The sequence below is a fragment of the Salvelinus sp. IW2-2015 genome, linkage group LG20 (genome assembly GCF_002910315.2).
Source record: "Salvelinus sp. IW2-2015 linkage group LG20, ASM291031v2, whole genome shotgun sequence".
NCBI lineage: Eukaryota > Metazoa > Chordata > Actinopteri > Salmoniformes > Salmonidae > Salvelinus > Salvelinus sp. IW2-2015.
Genome location: NC_036860.1, coordinates 4,130,212 through 4,151,159, shown reverse-complemented (window position 1 = coordinate 4,151,159; position 20,948 = coordinate 4,130,212). Strand labels below are relative to the sequence as shown.

The 20,948-nt window shown below is 41.3% G+C and overlaps 1 protein-coding gene across 1 annotated transcript in view; it reads right to left on the bottom strand.

Annotated features, from left to right (window-relative positions):
• LOC111981275 (protein shisa-9B-like) overlaps positions 1 to 20,948 on the bottom strand; it is a 68,633-nt gene that overhangs the window by 45,949 nt on the left and 1,736 nt on the right. Inside the window, exons 2-3 of the mRNA XM_070449224.1 lie at positions 20,086 to 20,201; positions 485 to 643 (exon numbers count right to left, since the gene is read on the bottom strand). Of these exons, the coding sequence (XP_070305325.1) occupies positions 485 to 643; positions 20,086 to 20,201 (275 nt within the window). The remainder of the gene's footprint in view (positions 1 to 484; positions 644 to 20,085; positions 20,202 to 20,948) is intronic.

Genomic DNA, 20,948 nt, shown 5'->3' with positions numbered 1-20,948 from the left:
AAACCTTGTGAAGACTTACAAAACACATTTGACCTCTGTCATGCCAACAAAGGGTATATAAAAAGTATTGAGATAAACTTTTGTTATTGACCAAATACTTATTTTCCACCATAAATTTGCAAATAAATTCATAAAAAATCCTACAATGTGATTTTCTGGATTTGTTTTCTCATTTTGTCTGTCATAGTTGAAGTGTACCTATGATGGAATTACAGGCCTCTCTCATCTTTTTTAAGTGGGAGAACTTGCACAATTGGTGGCTGACTAAAAACTACTTTTTTGCCCCACTGTATATTGTACTGTGAAATATATGCATTTCGTTAGATTTGAAATTATAATTAAATTACATATTACCCCTTTTGATTAGCTGATGAAATCTGATTAGCTATTTTGATTGTGAAGTTAATCAGAGAAGCAGCTCAGCGCTTATTCCTATATCCCCATATCCACATATCTTAGAATGAGTAATAACTGTGTCTCTTACCGACAGCCTTGAGGGAGGCGTACTTATTGAGCTCTTTCCCAGGTTGCTGTTGCTCATAGGGGCTAGTGATCTGTCCCATGGAAGGGTAAGGGTGGGGAGGAGACCCTAAGCCTGGCATTAGTGATGATCCTGGACCCACACTGTTCATCTGGTTAGCCTCTGMAGGGAGAGAAAGAGAAAGATGGCAGAGAGAGAGGTGTCAGTCTGGCAGAAAAAGTAAAAAATGTCATTAAATATTGATGTTCCATCTGAGTGATTGAGATTATGGGCCCATATAAATGCTACAATGTATTTAGAAGTTAGCAAATTCGATTATGCACTGTTTTATTGTTTTCCCACTTAAGTGAGGCAATATTTTTTACATTTTACTGCAGTGGGCTAAATCAGGGTCACACAGTGTTTCTTGGTAGTCTTAAGTCACCGAAAATCCGGTGTTTCTATCTGAAATGGTCTTATGTAATGTATATAAAGTGTAATATTGGGATGCAAACTCAAAATGTAATACATTTCAACTAAATCTGACATGGTACAGGTGTTTAATTTTTTTAAGCCCATAGCCATGTGAGTGAGGTTTCAAAGTAGATATGTTTAAATTCTTTTATTTTTTTATAGATTTTGAAATTATGAAAAATATTAATAACATTCCACCCTTGAGGCCACTAGATAATTTGGCTGCATGAGATGTCAGTCCTGTCAGTGGTGAGATGTAAGAGCTGGTGTCTCCCAGGAAAGCTGTGGAAGTCGAGACCTGATAGACCCCACATAGGCAGCTTACACTATCTCATTGACCTGCCAACACAATTGTTATAGTCTCTTCATGTTAGCCCTGGGATACAAATCATTAACTGTCCATCGCTCCAAGCTAGATGGCTCCTCTAGCCAGCTCACTGTGCTAATCCTCTCCCAATTGAATCTCTTTGGTTTCCTCCAAACAAGCCTCAGCCAAAACCAACAGCAGCGTAGCTCAGCCCCCAGCTGATATGTCTCTCAATAGGTCTGATCGGAATCAATTTGACAGATGGATAAGAATGGACAGAGGTAATTGCTTCAGATCCTTGGTAACATTGCACCCCGTGCTGGTTGGCCTTCCCTGGGGACTCAGCTGGAGAGAGAGAGTGTGATGACTGCTCTTTATAAGATGGTACTAATCCAGCATCCAGCATGCAGACATCTGCTTAATTGAGGAGTGCATGGAACCATGGCAAATTGACTGGCCSCCTGCCTGCTGGCATGGCAGAGCAACCAGATGTTGTGGGCATCATTTTCAACTGGCCCCGCAGGACCCAAAGGAGGTCAGGAGACAGCAGACTGCACCCACYCCCAGGTGMCAGTTTGGYGGACGGTGAATGCCACCTTAATAACMCCAGCKATACTACAGTAGCTATCTYCAGTAYAAWATCAATAAKYTAAAGTTAACTAATAGCTCAATATTGATATTGTGTGTAATAGCAGAGTTSRATAAAATGCATTCCGCCAGTTTGGCTGTAGCAGTTACTGATTGGTCAAGGTAATACTGTACATCCATTCAGCCCATGTTGTTGTTGTATCTGTATTCATGTTGCACATGTAAACATAAGTCTCTTCCATTACTGATGTCCACAGCCCACTGTGAGGAACAATACCAGGACCTTGAGAGAGTAGAGTCATTGTAGTAGACATTGTAAGTGCCCATAAACTGCTGCTTGGGCATGTTGAGAACAATAATGAGTTTTCAAAGTACAAGCAATCTGTTGAGCAGCAGATTGAAACTATGGCACGAAATGCTGTTAGTAACAATAGCTTCCTATGTATGACCACATATTCAACAAGTAAAATATAACTGCTTGAAGGTCTGGATTCATTTGAAGGCGACTACAAATTATAAATATCATCTGTTAGAAAAATGGAAAATAATGATCTGACTTCTTATGGGCCCTGTTCTACATTAGATATTCATTCAAGTCTACAATCTTTTTGATTTTCACAGCACCATCAATAAGTAACTGCGTAATATAAAAGCAATATTAAGTAACTGTTTACTATTATTATGATTGGTCAATAGACAAAGGTCATTCAGATATTATTTCTAGTGAACAAGTCTTCATTAAAAAGAGTACATGAAAAGGAGTTACCTTGACTGTACCTTTTTGAGACTGAGATTAAATGAAGAACTATAAACGTCTGCTTTAGAAAATGGAGGTGAGAACCGCCAGTTCATTACTCATCTCACAGATGTGAACGTTCAGTAGTAGAAGACCTGGCAACATTTACTCCAGTGTGAATGCTTTTTGAATATAGAACTGTTGTGTTCTTACTACGACACAAACAGTAATAAATGATACTTGAAACAGAGATAGCGTTGACACGACTTTCTCGTTCAAACTCAAGTTCAAGCACAGTGTGTTCAGGCGCAGGCGCAGTACTCAATTAGTATCAATGCTCTAGGTTCCACAATAACAACATACAGTAGTGCCTATGATAAAAGCTGTATAATAGTATCACATTATATCGTACTTAACAATAATTATGGCCAGAATTCAATCATATCTACAGTGTGACCATCCTCCTTTGCGTCCCCAATCATGATGATCAAAACAGGCTGTCAACTTGTATGTTACACATAATAACTGGCTGTGATTAACGGCATATTTGCGGAGGCACACTGAGGCCAATTAACAACTTAACGACTCTTTTGCAAGTCAACAGGTCAACATGTTCTGAGAGCAGATTTCTCTGGCAAGTTTACACTTCAGTAGATTGCCAAAGGGAGGATAAAAGGTGAAAGGACATACAATCCCCATTACTTATGCCCCAAATCTTACCAAGCAGCTTGCATAATAGGACTCACATCTTGTTTTAACTGTATGCTACTGTACACATACATCTCTCTGCTGCGCTGATGGTATGAGGGGAGAATACAGACATGACGATCACTGAGTGGTCAACATCAATGTTTGTAATGATTGTGATGATAAAATACAGGTTAAGTCAAATAAAATGTCTTATCTGTAAGATCTGTTGCATTATAATACCTCATTTTATTGTTGCCATGCAACATCTAATCAGGCACACACACCACAGTGTGAAAAGCAAAGAGCCTCTTTCGCTCGGTCTCATGTTAGTTAGTCGATAAGGAGGTCAGTGGACGTGGAACCCTGTTTGTCAGTGCTGCAACTAGTACACAATATTCCATTCTAATTAGCTCCACAACTAATGTACTAAATACATTTGCATTTGCACGTTTAGCTGAACACTATCATCTGCTTTGGACAGTGGACAATGAGCCGTGAAGAAAATGGATAAAAAGATAATCAAATCATGGCTAAAATGGTTCTGTCTGTCTGTGAAAAGACTGATGCCAAGTGGACTGAAATAGATGTTCTGATTTGAAACAGGGTCTTGGTAGCAATGACCATTCGTCAGGGAAGAGATGTCAGCTATCGCTGAAATGTCACCAGAGCTTTTGTTCTCCTCGTCTTCCCGGCTGGCAGGCGATTTGATTGGATTCTAGTCTATTTTTCCCAGACAGTTACTTAATGAATATGCCAGCTTTAGTTACGCATGCTTCCTTGCTCATGACTCAGCAGCAGCCACTGGAAGGTTTCTCTTCTCCAGATGATGAACACAATCATCGCTGGATCTACAGGTCCGAAAGGCTGAAGGCAGCAGCGACGTAAGCAAAGATGTCTAGTCTGACTAGTCTGACAGCCGGGCCAAGAGTGCTTTAGCCAACAGCAGGTGCATTAATCAATTTTGGTTGGAGAGGAAAGAAAAATATGTTTCATGATAAGAAAAGTTGCATGATCTTTCAGAAGTTCAGAACCAAAATGTAGGAATGGATGGCTTGAAATCATCGTATCCCCAGAAAAATACAGCATCAACAGCAAAAAAATTGCAGTTCAAAATCAACTTTTGTTTTACTAAAAATAAATTATGAAGTTGATCCTTTGTGTTTATTTTCATGCTCATCCACAGGGGAATAAATATGAAGAATGGGAAAAGTTCATAGAAACTACCCTAGCAACTTGCCCACCAGATTTGGACCTAAAGGTTCCCTGAGGGCTACTGACTATGATAATCAGAAACTTTGGAAATTCTTATGAAATACTACACTGCCTCCTGGAAACATATTCCCCCTGCTGCACAGTGGTCCCAATAGATACGCTCCAACAGGAGACGGTTCAGGAACAACAGGGGAGGAGAGCATTCAACAGAGGTCTGGAGGGACCCCAGCATGAATGAATGATGATTGTTGAAACGTTCCAGTGTTTTCTGTGGAAAAAGACGAGGGTTTAAAGAGGAAGAGACCATTGCACAGAACTACAATATACTTTAAAGAGAGGAGAAAATGCTTTTGAATGGAGAATAGGGAAGGTGTTTATTTTCCTTAGCAAGTCCAATTAATATGAAAGAGGATAGTGTAGCAAGAGTTAAAAAGTGGGAGGAGGGCAGTGGGAGAATAAGGTCAGGGACAGGAGGCGTGAACCAAACATGAAACAACTGTCAGCACCACTTCAAAATGACTACTGTACTCTCCTCTGCCACTGAAAAATAAAAGATGGTACAAGTTTAACATTCTAACTTTTTTAACAAGTATCAACTTTTAGCTGTTCAGAGTCCACTATGCCATGGAGCAGCCTCTCCATGATAATAAAAAATATAATAATAGTAAAATAGGCTAATTAGAAGCTAATTTCCCACCGGTCAAATAGATGTTTCTGTGCTGTGCTAATTACTTTGTAAAGGACCATGAAATGATCAGTGTTGTCTCATTAAAATACATATACAGGGAAGCTTTACAACTCTTTCACTACACCTGCTAATAGCGGGTCAGGTATGGCTCTGTGACTAGGTGAAAACAATGAGTGGTTTTCAAGAATCATTGTTCTCTGAAATTACCCCACCTCTGGAAATCTGAAGTACAAGCTGTTACTTTGGCATTGAGCAGCTAATTTAAGGAGTAATACATCTGTCCATCCATTGTCTGTGTACAACGGATAAAATCCCATTTCATCTGCCAGACATTGGTCCTCTTCACTTCAGTTCACTTTCCATCTGTCTGCCACTGGTAAAAAGTGGTCCATTTGTGATAACTTTTGTAAGGTTAAAGACTCAAAGGTTGTTGCAGGAGTAAGTGAATCAACACTACAGACACAGATACCTTCCAAGAACTCATAAAAAATGCAAGAGTYTATTTTGGGAGCTGGATGCCCCAAAGGGATAGATGGTACAATGGGAAGGACACTCATTCACAGGTTATTTCCAATTGGGGAGTGAAAGTCTGCAGAAAGATTAGTCCTAAGACCTCCAATAACATGTACTGTATAATTTATTAGCAATACTTCATAATATTTGATGCACGCTTGTAGTTTCATCAGATGTTTTGGCATTGCTTTGTTGCATTGAAATATTTCAGATTCAATAAGCATGTACAGAAAATAACCTAATACAGTATATGCATACTTCCAATATACCTACTGCAAGGAATGTGATTTCAATACTTTGCACAGTTTGTCCGTATTTGATGTGGATTTTCACAAATTAATTTGTCTAGAATAGTCAGTGTGACATTTAACATTGAGCCTCTCGCAGAAACCTACCCCTGCTAGACGGATTTACAGGGTATTAGACAGTGCGCAAGAAGAAAGTCAGTCAGTCACTCTTATTGCCCTGATGGAAGAAGTCTATATTCCATGTAAATGTGTGTCTAGCCCCTGGCTTTTCTTCTTTATACTCATAAAGGTTGGACAAGCTGAGAGATTAATAGCCAGGTCTTGAAGATTGATGAGAAAAACATTTGACTCACCAGGGTAAATCATGACTTGACAGGTCATTTAATAGGTTGAATTTCCTCAGATGTAATTTACATAAAATAGGCATATGCAGTGATGGAACATAACCGATCTGGGTGCAGATGATGGCATAGAAACAGTATGTCTCTGAATTCCTACAGACTGAGGAAAGCCATTGTCTGCGTAATCCAATCTGACAGGTAGAGCTCACTGTGAGATAAAAGCAGCAGAAGAATCAATAACGCCTCCTCTCTTCTCCTCTCTCAGAGCATTGTTCACTCCTTCTCTGTGCTCTACCTGCTTCCATTACCTTAAAATCATACGCATTCATCAGCTCACCTCTGAAATGTAGCCTACGCTTCCAGACTCGGAGTGTTATTGAGGGCGACACTTCACTTTGTAAATGTTGATGTTTATGGCTTGATTGGCAAACTAGGTGAACAGGTTTCTCTCCAGAGGCAAGTTTGACTACGCCAACTAAGTAATGGAATCTCCAACTTACAATGGCCTGTCTCCATAGTTCATACATTAACCAGTTGGCAACACCCACATGAGTAACAGTTCATACTCCCATTATTTATCTGCRGAGGGAGAACAGGCTCTGCTGCGCTCACAAAAAGCCTGCATGAAATTAACATTTAATGAATTTATATGCCGGCACTATGTAAATCTAATGTATAAGCTTTGTCTTTTTGTATTACTGAATGAAATTGACGTTCCCCTATGCTAAGAGTATATTGGATGGACAACACAATTATTTTGTCAAACTTATTAATTACAGTGACACCATTGCATGTGCTTTATGAATGGATAATTCAGTAAACAGTTAGGTAACAATACAAGCACAGAYTAACGATTTGCAAAAGGTACATTAAATATAGATAAAACATATTCACTATTTTGTGCATTAAGATGTATGTGCTGTGGTCTGGGTGAACTACTTAAAACCATGCGTGATGGTGGGTTTGTGTGCACTATTTGTGATAATGCTAATCTCCATGCCACCAGTTGGGTCAAAGTTGTCCATGCATYGAAACGTGCGTTTCATTCATCTATAGTACAGACACAAATGTGACTTCTACAAAATAAATAATAGCAAWGCAATGCAAAAGCTAATCACTATCTGCTCATCCAAGTGCTTGCATATTGCCATGTGCTACTTATGGTACATTAAATAAATTAGTTTAGACAAGAGAGAACTTCATTTGTATTCCATTAGTTGGAGTAAACCCTCATCTCACTTTTCAACCTTGTTGTATCAAGCTTCTCTTCTCAGCCTGCGAGCTTGACAAGGTGTTATCATTCATGTCAGGTACCAACAAAGATATAGAACTACAGTTTTGGTATGCAGCACCAGTACTTTTAAAGGAGGTTTGGCCCTTAGGCGGAAGCTTAACGAAAGTGTCTCAAAATGATCACAGCATTCTTTTGTCTAAAACCATTCAACAAGGCAGATATGAAAAGGAAGAGGAGATACAAAATGTKCTGTTAAAAAACAGGCATGTAACTGGAAATAAAGGTGATGTTGTGTAACCGTTTTCCATTCATCATTGTAGGTAGTAGTAACCCATTTAAATACAGTTTCCTGTGACACTGTCTTGTGGGGAAGGGCCTGCCAGACCGTCCGGCCGTATGTGTTGGCAGCAAGGGAGAACTTTCTTCTCTTCGGCTGGCTGCCTAGAGAGAAAAGAGGCCAAGTGGCCACAGGTGCCCCTTGCTCACACAGGCAGGCCTGGAGGAGAGGGACAGGACAGTGTGTGTGGCCAAGATGGCCCCAGCAGCACACAGGACAGAAGTTGAGTGTAGCCTAGCCGCCAGCCAGCCACCCACCCAGAGGAGAGGCAACAAGAGGAGAGGAGAGGGAACTAGAACAAAGCCCTGTCTGTCTGAGAGGATTGGGTCATCTGTGACGCTGACACGTGTGAGAACTCCCTCTGGACCATTTCACTCAGTGCCAACCAGAAACCCACAACCCCTGCCATAGAGGCAGTATCCATCCTAGGGAGGCAGCCCTGGCATGGGTACACTTGGCAGTGCCAGACATGGCTAGAGGACGAGGAGGGGAACAGGCCCTATAGACACACCACTCTACCCCCTGCCCAGAAGTGAGTCAAAGAYACAGAAGCAAAACGCCAGGGAGAAAATAACCATTTTAGTGGAGCTGTTGTGCAGTCAAAATAACTACAGTCCTCAACACATAAGATATGGGAAGGAAGCACAAAGCATTGTCTCCTGACAATGTATTGTCAAGGCTATAATCTCAGAGATATAGCAGACTATATTCTGTATACAGGGTACAGGATTTTGTAAAGTGTTTCTGAAGGCTTTTTCTGATGATTGGGAGAAAGGACACTTTGTATGCTTTGTATGCTAACAGGCTTTGTTGTTCTATTGTAATATCTGTCCGTTCTAGCTAGTTGATCTAATGTTATAAATCCATCTGTGCTGCCCCGTTTTCCTGAATCTCACATACTACTGCAGCTGAACAAGGGGATTAATCTCCTGAACGCTTACCAACCAACTGAAGAGGGCTCAGTCACATAGCTAGTGCTGCTGTTCCTGTCGGTGCAATTATTTACCTCTCATGTCCAGTTGACAAAATTAGATCCTAATGTGTGTGTGTGTGTGTGCGTATGAAAGCCATACCTTGATGTCCTCAAATACATCAAAACGACAGTGGCGGTGATAGATTTCCCTGTGGTCGAACACAGAGCACAACCCATTTTGTTGCAACCAGATGCAAACCTGGCATGAAAATSTAAATAACATGGGAGGTATGTTGTTGTACAACTGAGGCATTATCTACAAAGAGAGAACTACCAGACCCAGTAGAGATTTAATGCTAGTGTACTACAATGACTGAACGTTGACTGGGTATTACTATGCTGCTCCGAATCAAAGTGCCTGCTCCTGAACTCAAGGTGCTGCTCCTGAACTCAAGGTGCTGCTCCTGAACTCAAGGTGCTACTCCTGAACTCAAGGTGCTGCTCCTGAACTCAAGGTGCTGCTCCTGAACTCAAGGTGCCTGCTCTGAACTCAAGGTGCTGCTCCTGAACTCAAGGTGCTGCTCCTGAAACTCAAGGTGCTACTCCTGAACTCAGGTGCTGCTCCTGAACTCAAGGTGCTGCTCCTGAACTCAAGGTGCTACTCCTGAACTCAAGGTGCTGCTCCTGAACTCAAGGTGCTGCTTGAACTCAAAGTGCTGGCTCCTGACTCACAAGTGCTGCTCCTGGACTAATAAGGTCTGGTGGTTTTGAGGCTGTAAGATGCATGGTTGTGATTGTTTGGGTTTCTGTTCTGACAATGACCATTTCTTTCCCAAGCGTCCATTTGTTACAAGAAACGTCTGGTCGTCTGTTGACATGAACTACCTCTGTCTTTGCTGACCTAGTAATAATTACAAAAGAGTAATGTTTACAAACACTATGACAAGCATTGTATGGTCAAAAACAGCAATATATTTTTCAGAGGGATGTGTTTCCTATGGTATTGTAGATCGTGGATACTATGATGCCAATGATGCACTAATATTGCTCATGATCTAACATGGGCTGTGCTTCATCTACATTTAAATCTGTTTATAAATGTAGATATTCATCATTTAGCTGGGAGTAAACTTAAACACTTTCCACTTAAGAGGGACTTGTCAGCACTTACCAACAAAGAAAAGATGACCAAAGAACCCTCTTTAAAGAGTAAGTGAAGAAAGCCCCCTTTGAAGCTGTGACCATTCTCAGTGGACATTAATATTAATATTACATTACATCGGATGTGTTAGAACCCCCAACAGGCCCTCTGTGTAATTTCCCAATCACCAGCCAGCATGGAAGCAGAGTATCCTGAGTGGTGTGAGGATGATCAGAACAAGTGAACAAGTGATCATTGGTCATACATGAGGGTATTGGGGTCTGATTGGCAGTCTGGTATATGATAAACCTACAACTTACTTTTAAAATACATTGTTGAACATGGTATGTTGTTTTAATGTACTGTACAGGGAGGGATTCATGCTAATCTTTTTCTGATTACATTTTGCTGTAGGTTTAAATGTAGCTTACTAATAGCTATACTATGACCCATCAGTGAGGCAGTCATAGGCCACAGTGCTGAAGCTCCCATCCCATCGCTAGCTGCTCCTGAACCTCTAATTTCCATCACCTACCTGTCAACATGTCGGCTGGCTGGTAATGAACGGATCATTATTCCAGGAGGGGGCACGGAAGAAAAAAAGGGGTCTCTGTTTAAAGAATGATTAATTATTCGCCTGTCATGGCAGCACCAAGAACGCCTGAATTCATTAAAGTGAATAATAATAATTTCAGCTGTAGGAGAAAACTCATCTRGTAGGCATACCTTGAGGTACAGTAGGCTTGATGTTCAGGGTACTATATGCCTGTGACAACCAGGCAGCTGTTTTCTGAAAGATACTACCTTGTACACACATTTACGTACTCTACTTTGGTGGGTTTCGATGTAAGAGGAGAAAGTGGAAGCGTTAACCAAAGAAAATGCTTATTCTACAGTTGATGTGTTGAAAACAAAGAACTATGCTGCCTATTAGGAATGTTCATTCCTTATTAGTATTTCCCTCAAAGCATGATTATTATGATATTTAAGGGTGCCTCAAATGTCTATATGTATAGTTTTCCTCAGGGGAATTTCCCTAGATTAGTCTTTTTTTATCAGCTCAGTCTGAAGATGAAAGGGGCAGAAAGAAATCAGTGTCAGCACAATTGTGTGAGATTGCCATGGATACAGGCATGCACAATCCTATAGGAGTTGACAGTGGAACTGCAAACTGCAAGTGTATAATCAGGTCCTTTTTCCACTGTGGGGAAATTAATTCAAAGTCAGATATAATGTATTCTGCCTCTTAAGTTAGTGTAATTCAACAACAATCACTTTTCTGCTCCTATCTATTTTACCTACAACAGCAAAAATCCATGGACAGGCCACTTGGTCGTCATACCTTCGTTTCCATGGAGATGTCATGCATATTGGCACCATATGTATTAGTTCCATCATGTGACATACGGGCATCAGAATGGAAACCACCTGAGCCATATACAGTGCCTTCAGAAAGTGTTCACTGTATCCACGTTTTATTGTGTTACAGCCTGAATTTAAAATTGATTAAATTAATATTTGATTTGATATATTACACATTGTATGGTGTATCAATACACCCAGTCACTACAAAGATACAGGTGTCCTTCCAAACTCAGTTGACGAAGAGGAAAGAAACCGCTCAGGGATTTCACTATGATGCCAAGTGTGACTTTATAACAGTAACAGAGTTTAATGGCTGTGATAGGAGAAAACTGAGAATGGATCAACAACATTTCAGTTACTCCACGATGCTAACCTAAATGACAAAGAAGGAAGCCTGTACAGAATACAAATATTCAAAAACATGCATCCTGTTCGCATTAAGGAGCTAAAGTAAAACTGCAAAAAATGTGGCACAAAAATGCACTTTATGTCCTGAATACAAAGTGTTATGCTTGGGGAAAATCCAACACATCACTGAGTACCACTCTTCATATTTTCAAGCATGGTAAAGGCTGCATTATGTTATGGGTATGCTTGTAATCGGTAAAGACAAAGGGGTTTTTGAGCTAAAAATAAATGAATGGAATAGAACTAAGCACGGGCAAAGTCCTAGAGAAAAACCTGGTTCAGTCTGCTTTCCAAAAGACACTGGGAGACAAATMTACCTTTCAGCAGGACAATAACCTAAAACACAAGGGCAAATATACACTGGAGTTACTTACCAATATGACATTGAATGTTCCTGAGTGGCCTAGTTACAGTTTTGACTTTTTTAAATTTAATTTAATTTCACCTTTATTTAACCAGGTAGGCTAGTTGAGAACAAGTTCTCATTTGCAACTGCGACCTGTACAAGATAAAGCAAAGCAGTGTGACACAGACAACAACACAGAGTTACACATGGGGTAAACCATAAACAAGCCAATAACACAATAAACATGTCAATGACACAGTAGAAAAAAGAAAGTCTATATACATTGTGTGCAAAAGGCATGAGGAGGTAGGAAATAAATAGGCCATAGGAGCGAATAATTACAATTTAGCAGATTAACACTGGAGTGATAAATGAGCAGATGATGATGTGCAAGTAGAGATACTGGTGTGCAAAAGAGCAGAAAAGTAAATAATATAAAAACAGTATGGGGATGAGGTAGGTAGATTGGGTGGGCTATTTACAGATGGACTATGTACAGCTGCAGCGATCGGTTAGCTGCTCAGATAGTTCATGTTTAAAGTTGGTGAGGGAAATAAAAGTCTCCAACTTCAGCGATTTTTGCAATTCGTTCCAGTCACTGGCAGCAGAGAACTGGAAGGAAAGGCGGCCAAATGAGGTGTTGGCTTTGGGGATGATCAGTGAGATATACCTGCTGGAACGTGTGCTACGGGTGGGTGTTGTTATCGTTACCAGTGAACTGAGATAAGGCGGAGCTTTACCTAGCATAGACTTATAGATGACCTGGAGCCAGTGGGTCTGGCGACGAATATGTAGCGAGGGCCAGCTGACTAGAGCATACAGGTCGCAGTGGTGCGTGGTATAAGGTGATTTGGTAACAAAACGGATGGCACTGTGATAGACTGCATCCAGTTTGCTGAGTAGAGTGTTGGAAGCTATTTTGTAGATGACATCGCCTAAGTCGAGGATCGGTAGGATAGTCAGTTTTACTAGGGTAATTTTGGCGAAGGAGGCTATGTTGCGAAATAGAAAGCCGATTCTAGATTTGATTTTGGATTGGAGATGTTTAATATGAGTCTGGAAGGAGAGTTTACAGTCTAGCCAGACACCGAGGTATTTATAGTTGTCCACATATTCTAGGTCGGAACCATCCAGGGTGGTGATGCTAGTCGGGCGGGTGGGTGCGGGCAGCGAACGGTTGAAAAGCATGCATTTGGTTTTACTAGCGTTTAAGAGCAGTTGGAGGCGATGGAAGGAGTGTTGTATGGCATTGAAGCTCATTTGGAGGTTAGTTAGCTAGGTGTCCAAGGAAGGGCCAGAAGTATACATAATGGTGTCGTCTGCGTAGAGGTGGATCAGYSAATCGCCCCGCTGCAAGAGCGACATCATTGATATATACAGAGAAAAGAGTCGGCCCGAGAATTGAACCCTGTGGTACCCCCATAGAGACTGCCAGAGGTCCGGACAACATGCCCTCCGATTTGACACACTGAACTCTGTCTGCAAAGTAGTTGGTGAACCAGGGGAGGCAGTCAGGCGAYGCAGAAAAACCAAGGCTATTGAGTCTGCCGATAAGAATATGGTGATTGACAGAGTCGAAAGCCTTGGCCAGGTCGATGAAGACGGCTGCACAGTACTGTCTTTTATCGACGGCGGTTATGATATCGTTTCGTACCTTGAGCGTGGCTGAAGTGCACCCGTGACCGGCTCGGAAGCCGGATTGCACAGCGGAGAAGGTACGGTGGGATTCGAAATGGTCAGTGATCTGTTTATTAACTTGGCTTTCGAAGACTTTAGATAGGCAGGGCAGGATGGATATAGGTCTGTAACAGTTTGGGTCTAGGGTGTCACCCCCTTTGAAAAGGGGGATGACCGCGGCAGCTTTCCAATCTTTAGGGATCTCGGACGATACAAAAGAGAAGTTGAACAGGCTGGTAATAGGGGTTGCAACAATGGCGGTGGATAGTTTTAGAAAGAGAGGTTCCAGATTGTCTAGCCCAGCTGATTTGTACGGGTCCAGGTTTTGCAGCTCTTTCAGAACATCTGCTGTCTGGATTTGGGTGAAGGAGAAGCTGGGGAGGCTTGGGCGAGTAGCTGCGGGGGAGGCGGAGCTGTTGGCCGGGGTTGGAGTAGCCAGGAGGAAGGCATGGCCAGCCGTTGAGAAATGCTTATTGAAATTTTCGATTATCATGGATTTATCAGTGGTGACCGTGTTACCTAGCCTCAGTGCAGTGGGCAGCTGGGAGGAGGTGCTCTTGTTCTCCATGGACTTTATAGTGTCCCAAAACCTTCTGGAGTTAGAGCTACAGGATGCGAATTTCTGCTTGAAAAAGCTAGCCTTTGCTTTCCTGACTGACTGTGTATATTGGTTCCTGACTTCCCTGAACAGTTGCATATCGTGGGGACTATTCGATGCTATTGCAGTCCGCCACAGGATGTTTTTGTGCTGGTCAAGGGCAGTCAGGTCTGGAGTGAGGTCAGGTCTCTTTAATCGGCTTGAAAATCTATGGCAAGACTTGAAAATTGCAGTATAGCCATGATCAACAACCAACTCGACAGAGCTTGAAGAATTTTAAAAAGAATAATGTGCAAATATTGTACAATCCTAGTGTGCAACGTTCTTAGAGACTTACCCAGAAAGACTGACAGCTGCAATCGCTGCCAAAGGAAATTCTAACATGTATTGTGTCAGGGGTGTGAATACCTACAGTTGAAGTTGGAAGTTAACATGCASCTTAGAAAAATACATTTAAACTCAGTTTTTCACAATTCCTGACATTTAATCCTAGTAAAAATTKATTGTCTTAGGTCAGTTAGGATCACCACTTTATTGTAAGAATATGAAATGTCAGAATAATAGTAGAGAGAATGATTTATTTCAGCTTTTATTTCTTTCATCACATTCCCAGTGGGTCATACACTCAAATACATACACTCAATTAGTATTTGGTAGCATTGTTTTTAAATTGTTTCACTTGGGTCAAACATTTTGTGTAGCCTTCCACAAGCTTCCCACAATAAGTTGGGTGAATTTTGGCCCATTCCTCCTGACAGAGCTGGTGTAACTGAGTCAGGTTTGTAGGCCTCCTTGCTCGCACACGCTTTTTCAGTTCTGCCCACAAATTTTCTATAGGATTGAGGTCAGGGCTTTGTGATGGCCACTCCAAATCCTTGACTTTGTTGTCCCGGAAGTATGGAAGTATGCTTGAGGTCATTGTCCATTTGGAAGACCCATTTGTGGGACCAGCTTTACTTCCTGACTGATGTCTTGAGATGTTGTTTCAATATATCACATAATTTTCCAGCCTCATGATGCCATCTATTTTGTGAACTGCACCAACCCCTCCTGCAGCAAAGCAACCCACAACATGATGCTGCCACCCCCGTGTTTCACGGTTGGGATGGTGTTCTTCGACTTGCAAGCTTCCCCCTTTTTCCTCCAAACATAAAGATGCCATTATGGCCAAACAGTTCTCTTTTTGTTCCATCAGACCAGAGGACATTTTCCAAAAAGTACGATCTTTGTCCCCATGTGCAGTTGCAAACCGTAGTCTGTCTTTTTTATGGTGGTTTTGGAGAAGTGGCTTCTTCCTTGCTGAGCGGCCTTTCAGGTTATGTCTATAGGACTGTTTTACTGTGGATATAGATACTTGTGTATCTGTTTCCTCCAGCATCTTCAAAAGGTCCTTTGCTGTTGTTCTGGGATTGATTTGCACTTTCGCACCAAAGTATGTTCATCTCTAGGAGACAGAACACGTCTCCTTCCTGAGCGGTATGACTGCTGCATGGTCCATGGTATTTATACTTGTGTACTATTGTTTGTACAGATGAACATGGTACCTTCAGGCATTTGGGAATTGCTCCCAAGGATGAACCAGACTTGTGGAGGTCTACACATTTTTTTCTGAGGTCTTGGCTGATTTCTTTTGATTTTCCCATGATGTCAACAAAGAGGTACTGAGTTTGAAGGTAGGCCTTGAAATACATTCACAGGTACACCTCCGATTGACTCAAATGATGTCAATTAGCCTATCAGAAGCTTCTAAAGCTATGACTTCATTTTCTGGAATTTTCCAAGCTGTTTAAAGGCACAGTCAACTTAGTGTATGTAAACTTCTGACCCAATGGAAATTGTGATATAGTTAGTTATAAGTGAAATAATCTGTCTGTAAACAATTGTTGGAAAATTACTTGTGTCATGCACAAAGTAGATGTCCTAACTGACTTGCCAAAACTATAGTTTGTTTACAAGAAATMTGTGGAGTGGTTGAAAAACTAGTTTTAATGACTCCGACCTAAGTGTATGTGAACTTCCGACTTCAACTGTACGTAAATTAGATATTTTTGTATTTCACTTTAAATACATTTGCAAAAATTTCTAAAAACATGTTTCAGTTCGTCATTATGGGGTATTGTCTGGGTGAAAAAAAATCTATTTAATCAATTTTGAATTTAGGCTGTAACACAACAAAATGTGGAATATGTCAAGGGGCATGAATACTTTCTGAAAGCACTGTATAGCATGCATGATCTGAAGCACCGGAAACRACGGACTCTTCTTGTATGAAAGAGTGGACTTTGTATTGTGAATGTCAAAGCCCTTGGAAAAAAATGAATAGCCATGATCTAATTTTAACACAGTTCTTTCATAATCAATTAAAGTTCTGACYAGGGTTAATGAAGGTTTCAAAATTGGTCTTTGAAACAAAGGCCTCATTACTTGAATGAACTTGAAGTCTACGACCATAACAATGGGAGAAAGCTTTCCCACTGGGCACAGACATCAGTGCAACGTCTAATTTCGATTTATATTTGGTTGAGTTATCGACTAACTTGAATTCAACGTGAAATCAACCAAAAATGTCCTCCTGTCATTGGATTTAGTTTCAAAGTTAAGTGAAAAAAAGACTAAATTCCCTTTCGTTGATGACTTTTTGCAAATCCAAACAGTTTTCCACGTTGATTCAATGTCATCACATTTGAATTTTGGGGTTGAAATGACTTGGAAACAACGTTGAATCAACACGTTTTTGCCCAGTGGGTTGCTTAAAATCATATTGTACAATTACAAAAAAGCACAATATGCAGATAAAAAGGCCAAGAAAAAAACTACTATTTTTAATGATACCTTGATATTGACACAAGTAAGCCTTTCACCATGCTAATGAGTCTCTTTCAATTGAACCCTCAGTGCATCAAGTGTCCAGTGTAATATAACATCAGATTGAAAACCCAGGAGGAGATGATACTCAAACACATGCAGCCTCACATTAACCTAATTACTTGTGCTGCCACCTCTTCAGAGTGCTACTCTCTCACAAGACACAGTTCACACACAGACAGTCCTCGTTGGCAGTCAATGCATGCCATGGGGTGTCACATATATGGACATAAGCCTCAGACTAGATGAGATACCCTGCATAATTCACATCCAGTGGAATAGCCTGTCTAAGTGAGAGCTTCTGCTAGCGTAGTGTGCTTGCTTCACATGTGTGATAATGAGATTCATTCACCAGAATAACACTCTTCAGGCGCTTCAGCCCAAAGGGTTTGATTCCATTCTGATTGTATTGATGCTGTATGAGGGAAATTTGAAAATCTATTTGAATTAAATTATTTCCCTTGTTCTGATTGTATCTTTTCTTTTTTWTTTACACCACTATAGCAACCCTGATTATGCTCTCTAGTCTCGTGGCTGAGGTTTCTTACTATTCTTGCTGAGGTACCACGCTACCATAAAAAGCCCTGTCAATTTCCTGACTTGATGTCTGTCTACTAAGCTGCACACAGTGGGTTACCTAATTCAAAACAATCACACACTGTGTTGCTGCCTGCGAGTATGTGCCTGCCACCAGTCAGACTCAGCACTTGCGACTTTAAGCACTTTAATGGCATTTCAGACTGGAGAACCTCAGTAATGTAAAGGTTTTTTTAGTCCCAGTGCTCTACGAAATGGCCCTGCTCCCAGCACAGTCACACACCCCACTCTCTGGGTTATTACCCCTCAGCCTGCATGGAGATGGAGTCAGCTCTTTAACAGCACAACACCTGGGTGTCTCCCCTCACACACCTCCCTGCGCCTCTCCACATCTTCAACAGGGAGCTCACTGGGTGAAGCTGTTCACACTGATACAATAACCCGTCACATCTTCTCATGAAACAGCAAGACACTGCTCTGCCTGTGAGACTTTTTACAAYAGAACAGTCAGTGTGGGAATGAGTGTGAATAGCTGCTCTAAGAAACCTGTGCTGTCATCCCACTTTATTGAATAAGGGTTCCAGTTAGCATAACTAAACAACACTACCTCTATTACAACACAGCGCACACCTTAATGGTGACAAACTGCTCCTTCTGATTCCATAATGCCCACATTATGCCAAACCAATAAAAAACTGTGTGTTGAATTCTAGTGGAATCACACACTGCTTTCACCCAATCCCTGGCCTTCTAAGGACACCTGAAAAGCTCTGTCACACTAAATTACACATCCCTTTTGTGAGCCAACACAGTGGAGATTGAAGAGGTCCTTGTTGCTTCAACTTGTTGTGATAGACTAAGAGATATAGTGCTGTGCTAGGAGGAGGTAGGAGGGCCACTGACAAAGGAAGAGATTACCCAGAACCCACCTCGCCACTCATCTACCCTCTCCAATCCACAGTGCTATTGTGTGAAAACGTATGGATCCTTCCCAATACTGTGAGGAGAGACAATGCCAATGTGTGTCCATGCAGCCCACTGATTGCAGAACTGGGTCTCCATCCTTTGGTAATCCTACCCAAGGATGGGAGAGAATATGCCAGCACTTCACGCGAATACAAGCTACAAGCTTCAATTATCGGTGGAAGCTACATTCAGCTTACACTCAAGAATCAAGTGGAGGCTCTTGACCAGAGCTGCCTTCATCCACTTCAGTTTTGACAAAAACAAAAAAAACACACTGTTGCATATACCGCTATGCCGTCAACATAAACTATATTCCAATTATCATCCTCCAAGTCCAATTTTGTCCGTCTCACACAAACAAACAGCTTGTTTTCATGTCAACATTGACACTCCTTTTCAGCATGAAAAATGCACTACCACAAGTAACATGTCATTTTACTTCTCTCCAACAACAGACAGCATCATTACAAACACTTCCAAACAAGCAAATGGGGAAAGTTCTGTCCATTGCCATTAGTGACTAAAGCCTAGCCTGTGTGATTGCAACTGCAGCCTGAGACATGCAAATCCATAATAAAATAAAACATCCTGCATCATCCATGTGTGAGTTGACGTGAATGACGTGAGTGAGTAGAGTGAGTGAGTGAGTGAGTGAGTGAGTGAGTGAGTGAGTGAGTGAGTGAGTGAGTGAGTGAGTGAGTGAGTGAGTGAGTGAGTGAGTGAGTGAATTCTTGCGGGTCTGTGTATAGATGTGTGCCTGCCTGTTTGAGAGAGACTAAAAAGAGAGGGATGAGAAAGAAAGACCAAGTTGTAAGAGATGGAGAGCAGCGAAAGCCTTATACTACTATTAGTCAGCGGCGGTTGATGATGATAATTATCCCAGTGTGTTAAATGATTACTGAGGCTGTGAMTAATTGCTTCAGCAGCTCACAGGACTCTCCAAAATGGACTTCTTTCACAACTCTCTTATCTGGAGCAGCTAAATCAGGCGAGCCAGGAAGGCAAAGGGTGGTGGTGAATAAGCCTTTTGAATTTCACAGCTGCCTCACTACAACCACAAAGACCAATCGGAGACTGATGGGCAATTCAATAGGACTCCAGCATAGAATTGATGAAAATGAAAACGTTGAATGTCAACGTTCTCTTGCGTGATAAGGTTTACTGGTGGTGGCTGTTTGAAACATTGTGTGTATGTGTGTACTGAGGTAAAGATTGTGCATCATTAGTCTGATCACAGCAGTCAGACCCTCAGGATTCTGCAGATGGCATCCTGTTAATACCATCTCTGTATCTCAATCATGACCATACCCAATGCATTGCAGAGCTCCACATAATAGACTATGCATCTTACCATTGGTTGTACTTTCCAATGTGTATCAAACTATTGTTGTAGTGGCTATTCTCTATGAAATGAGACATTGGATGGAAGAGGCCTACTTACGGAGACTGTTAGCAGGTACCCTGTTGGCTTGCATGTTGTCATAGTGCTGTCCATGCACTCCAATGTCTTCTGAGTGTTCTCCTGGACCAGGCTGGCGCATCACCTGGGCTAGAGCCCTGACAAAACACAAACACCTCAATCAGCTGGTTCACTCAATAATAAAGCATGACAAGGAAATCAAAATAGCTACGAAATCTAGCAAAATTACAGTAGCTCAAACGCTGTAAACCTCGATATTTATCTGATATTTACCGGAAATCCTTACAGGTCTTAATGTTTGAATAATGTAGATTAAATCAAATCAATTACTCTCATGCTTGTAGATGAACTACCAATGACCAATTAGCACATGCTCAAAGGGTTTTCATTGATATGCACAGTACCATTTATGCTATATTGGGTTAGTGGGATCACCTTCCTTTGTGCATTGATAATATAGTTGAGAAATATGACAAATCACAATAGGGATCACAAGGCATGTTGAGACAAAGGCAGCCCACTGAGCACAGACGTCAGTTCAACGTCTAGTTTTGATTTACTTTTGGTTGAGTTGTCAACTTACGTAAGTTCAACGTGAAATTAGTCATCACATTGAATCTTTTTGTTGAAATGACATGGAAACAACATTGGATCAACCAGTTTTTGGGGGAAGTGAACCTTAAGTTCGCTTCCCCCAAAAAAAGAACAATGAAGCTAATTAAAATGCTGAAATCTAGGGCAGTCAGATAATTAAAAACAATTGCAGGTGTAATGGAGTACAAAAGTGGCTTTTAATGGCACCATGTTGGTAGATGACATCAAGGGAGATGAGAGTATGGCTCATCACACATTACTACCTACAGCACGTCTTGTTTTACCAGGAC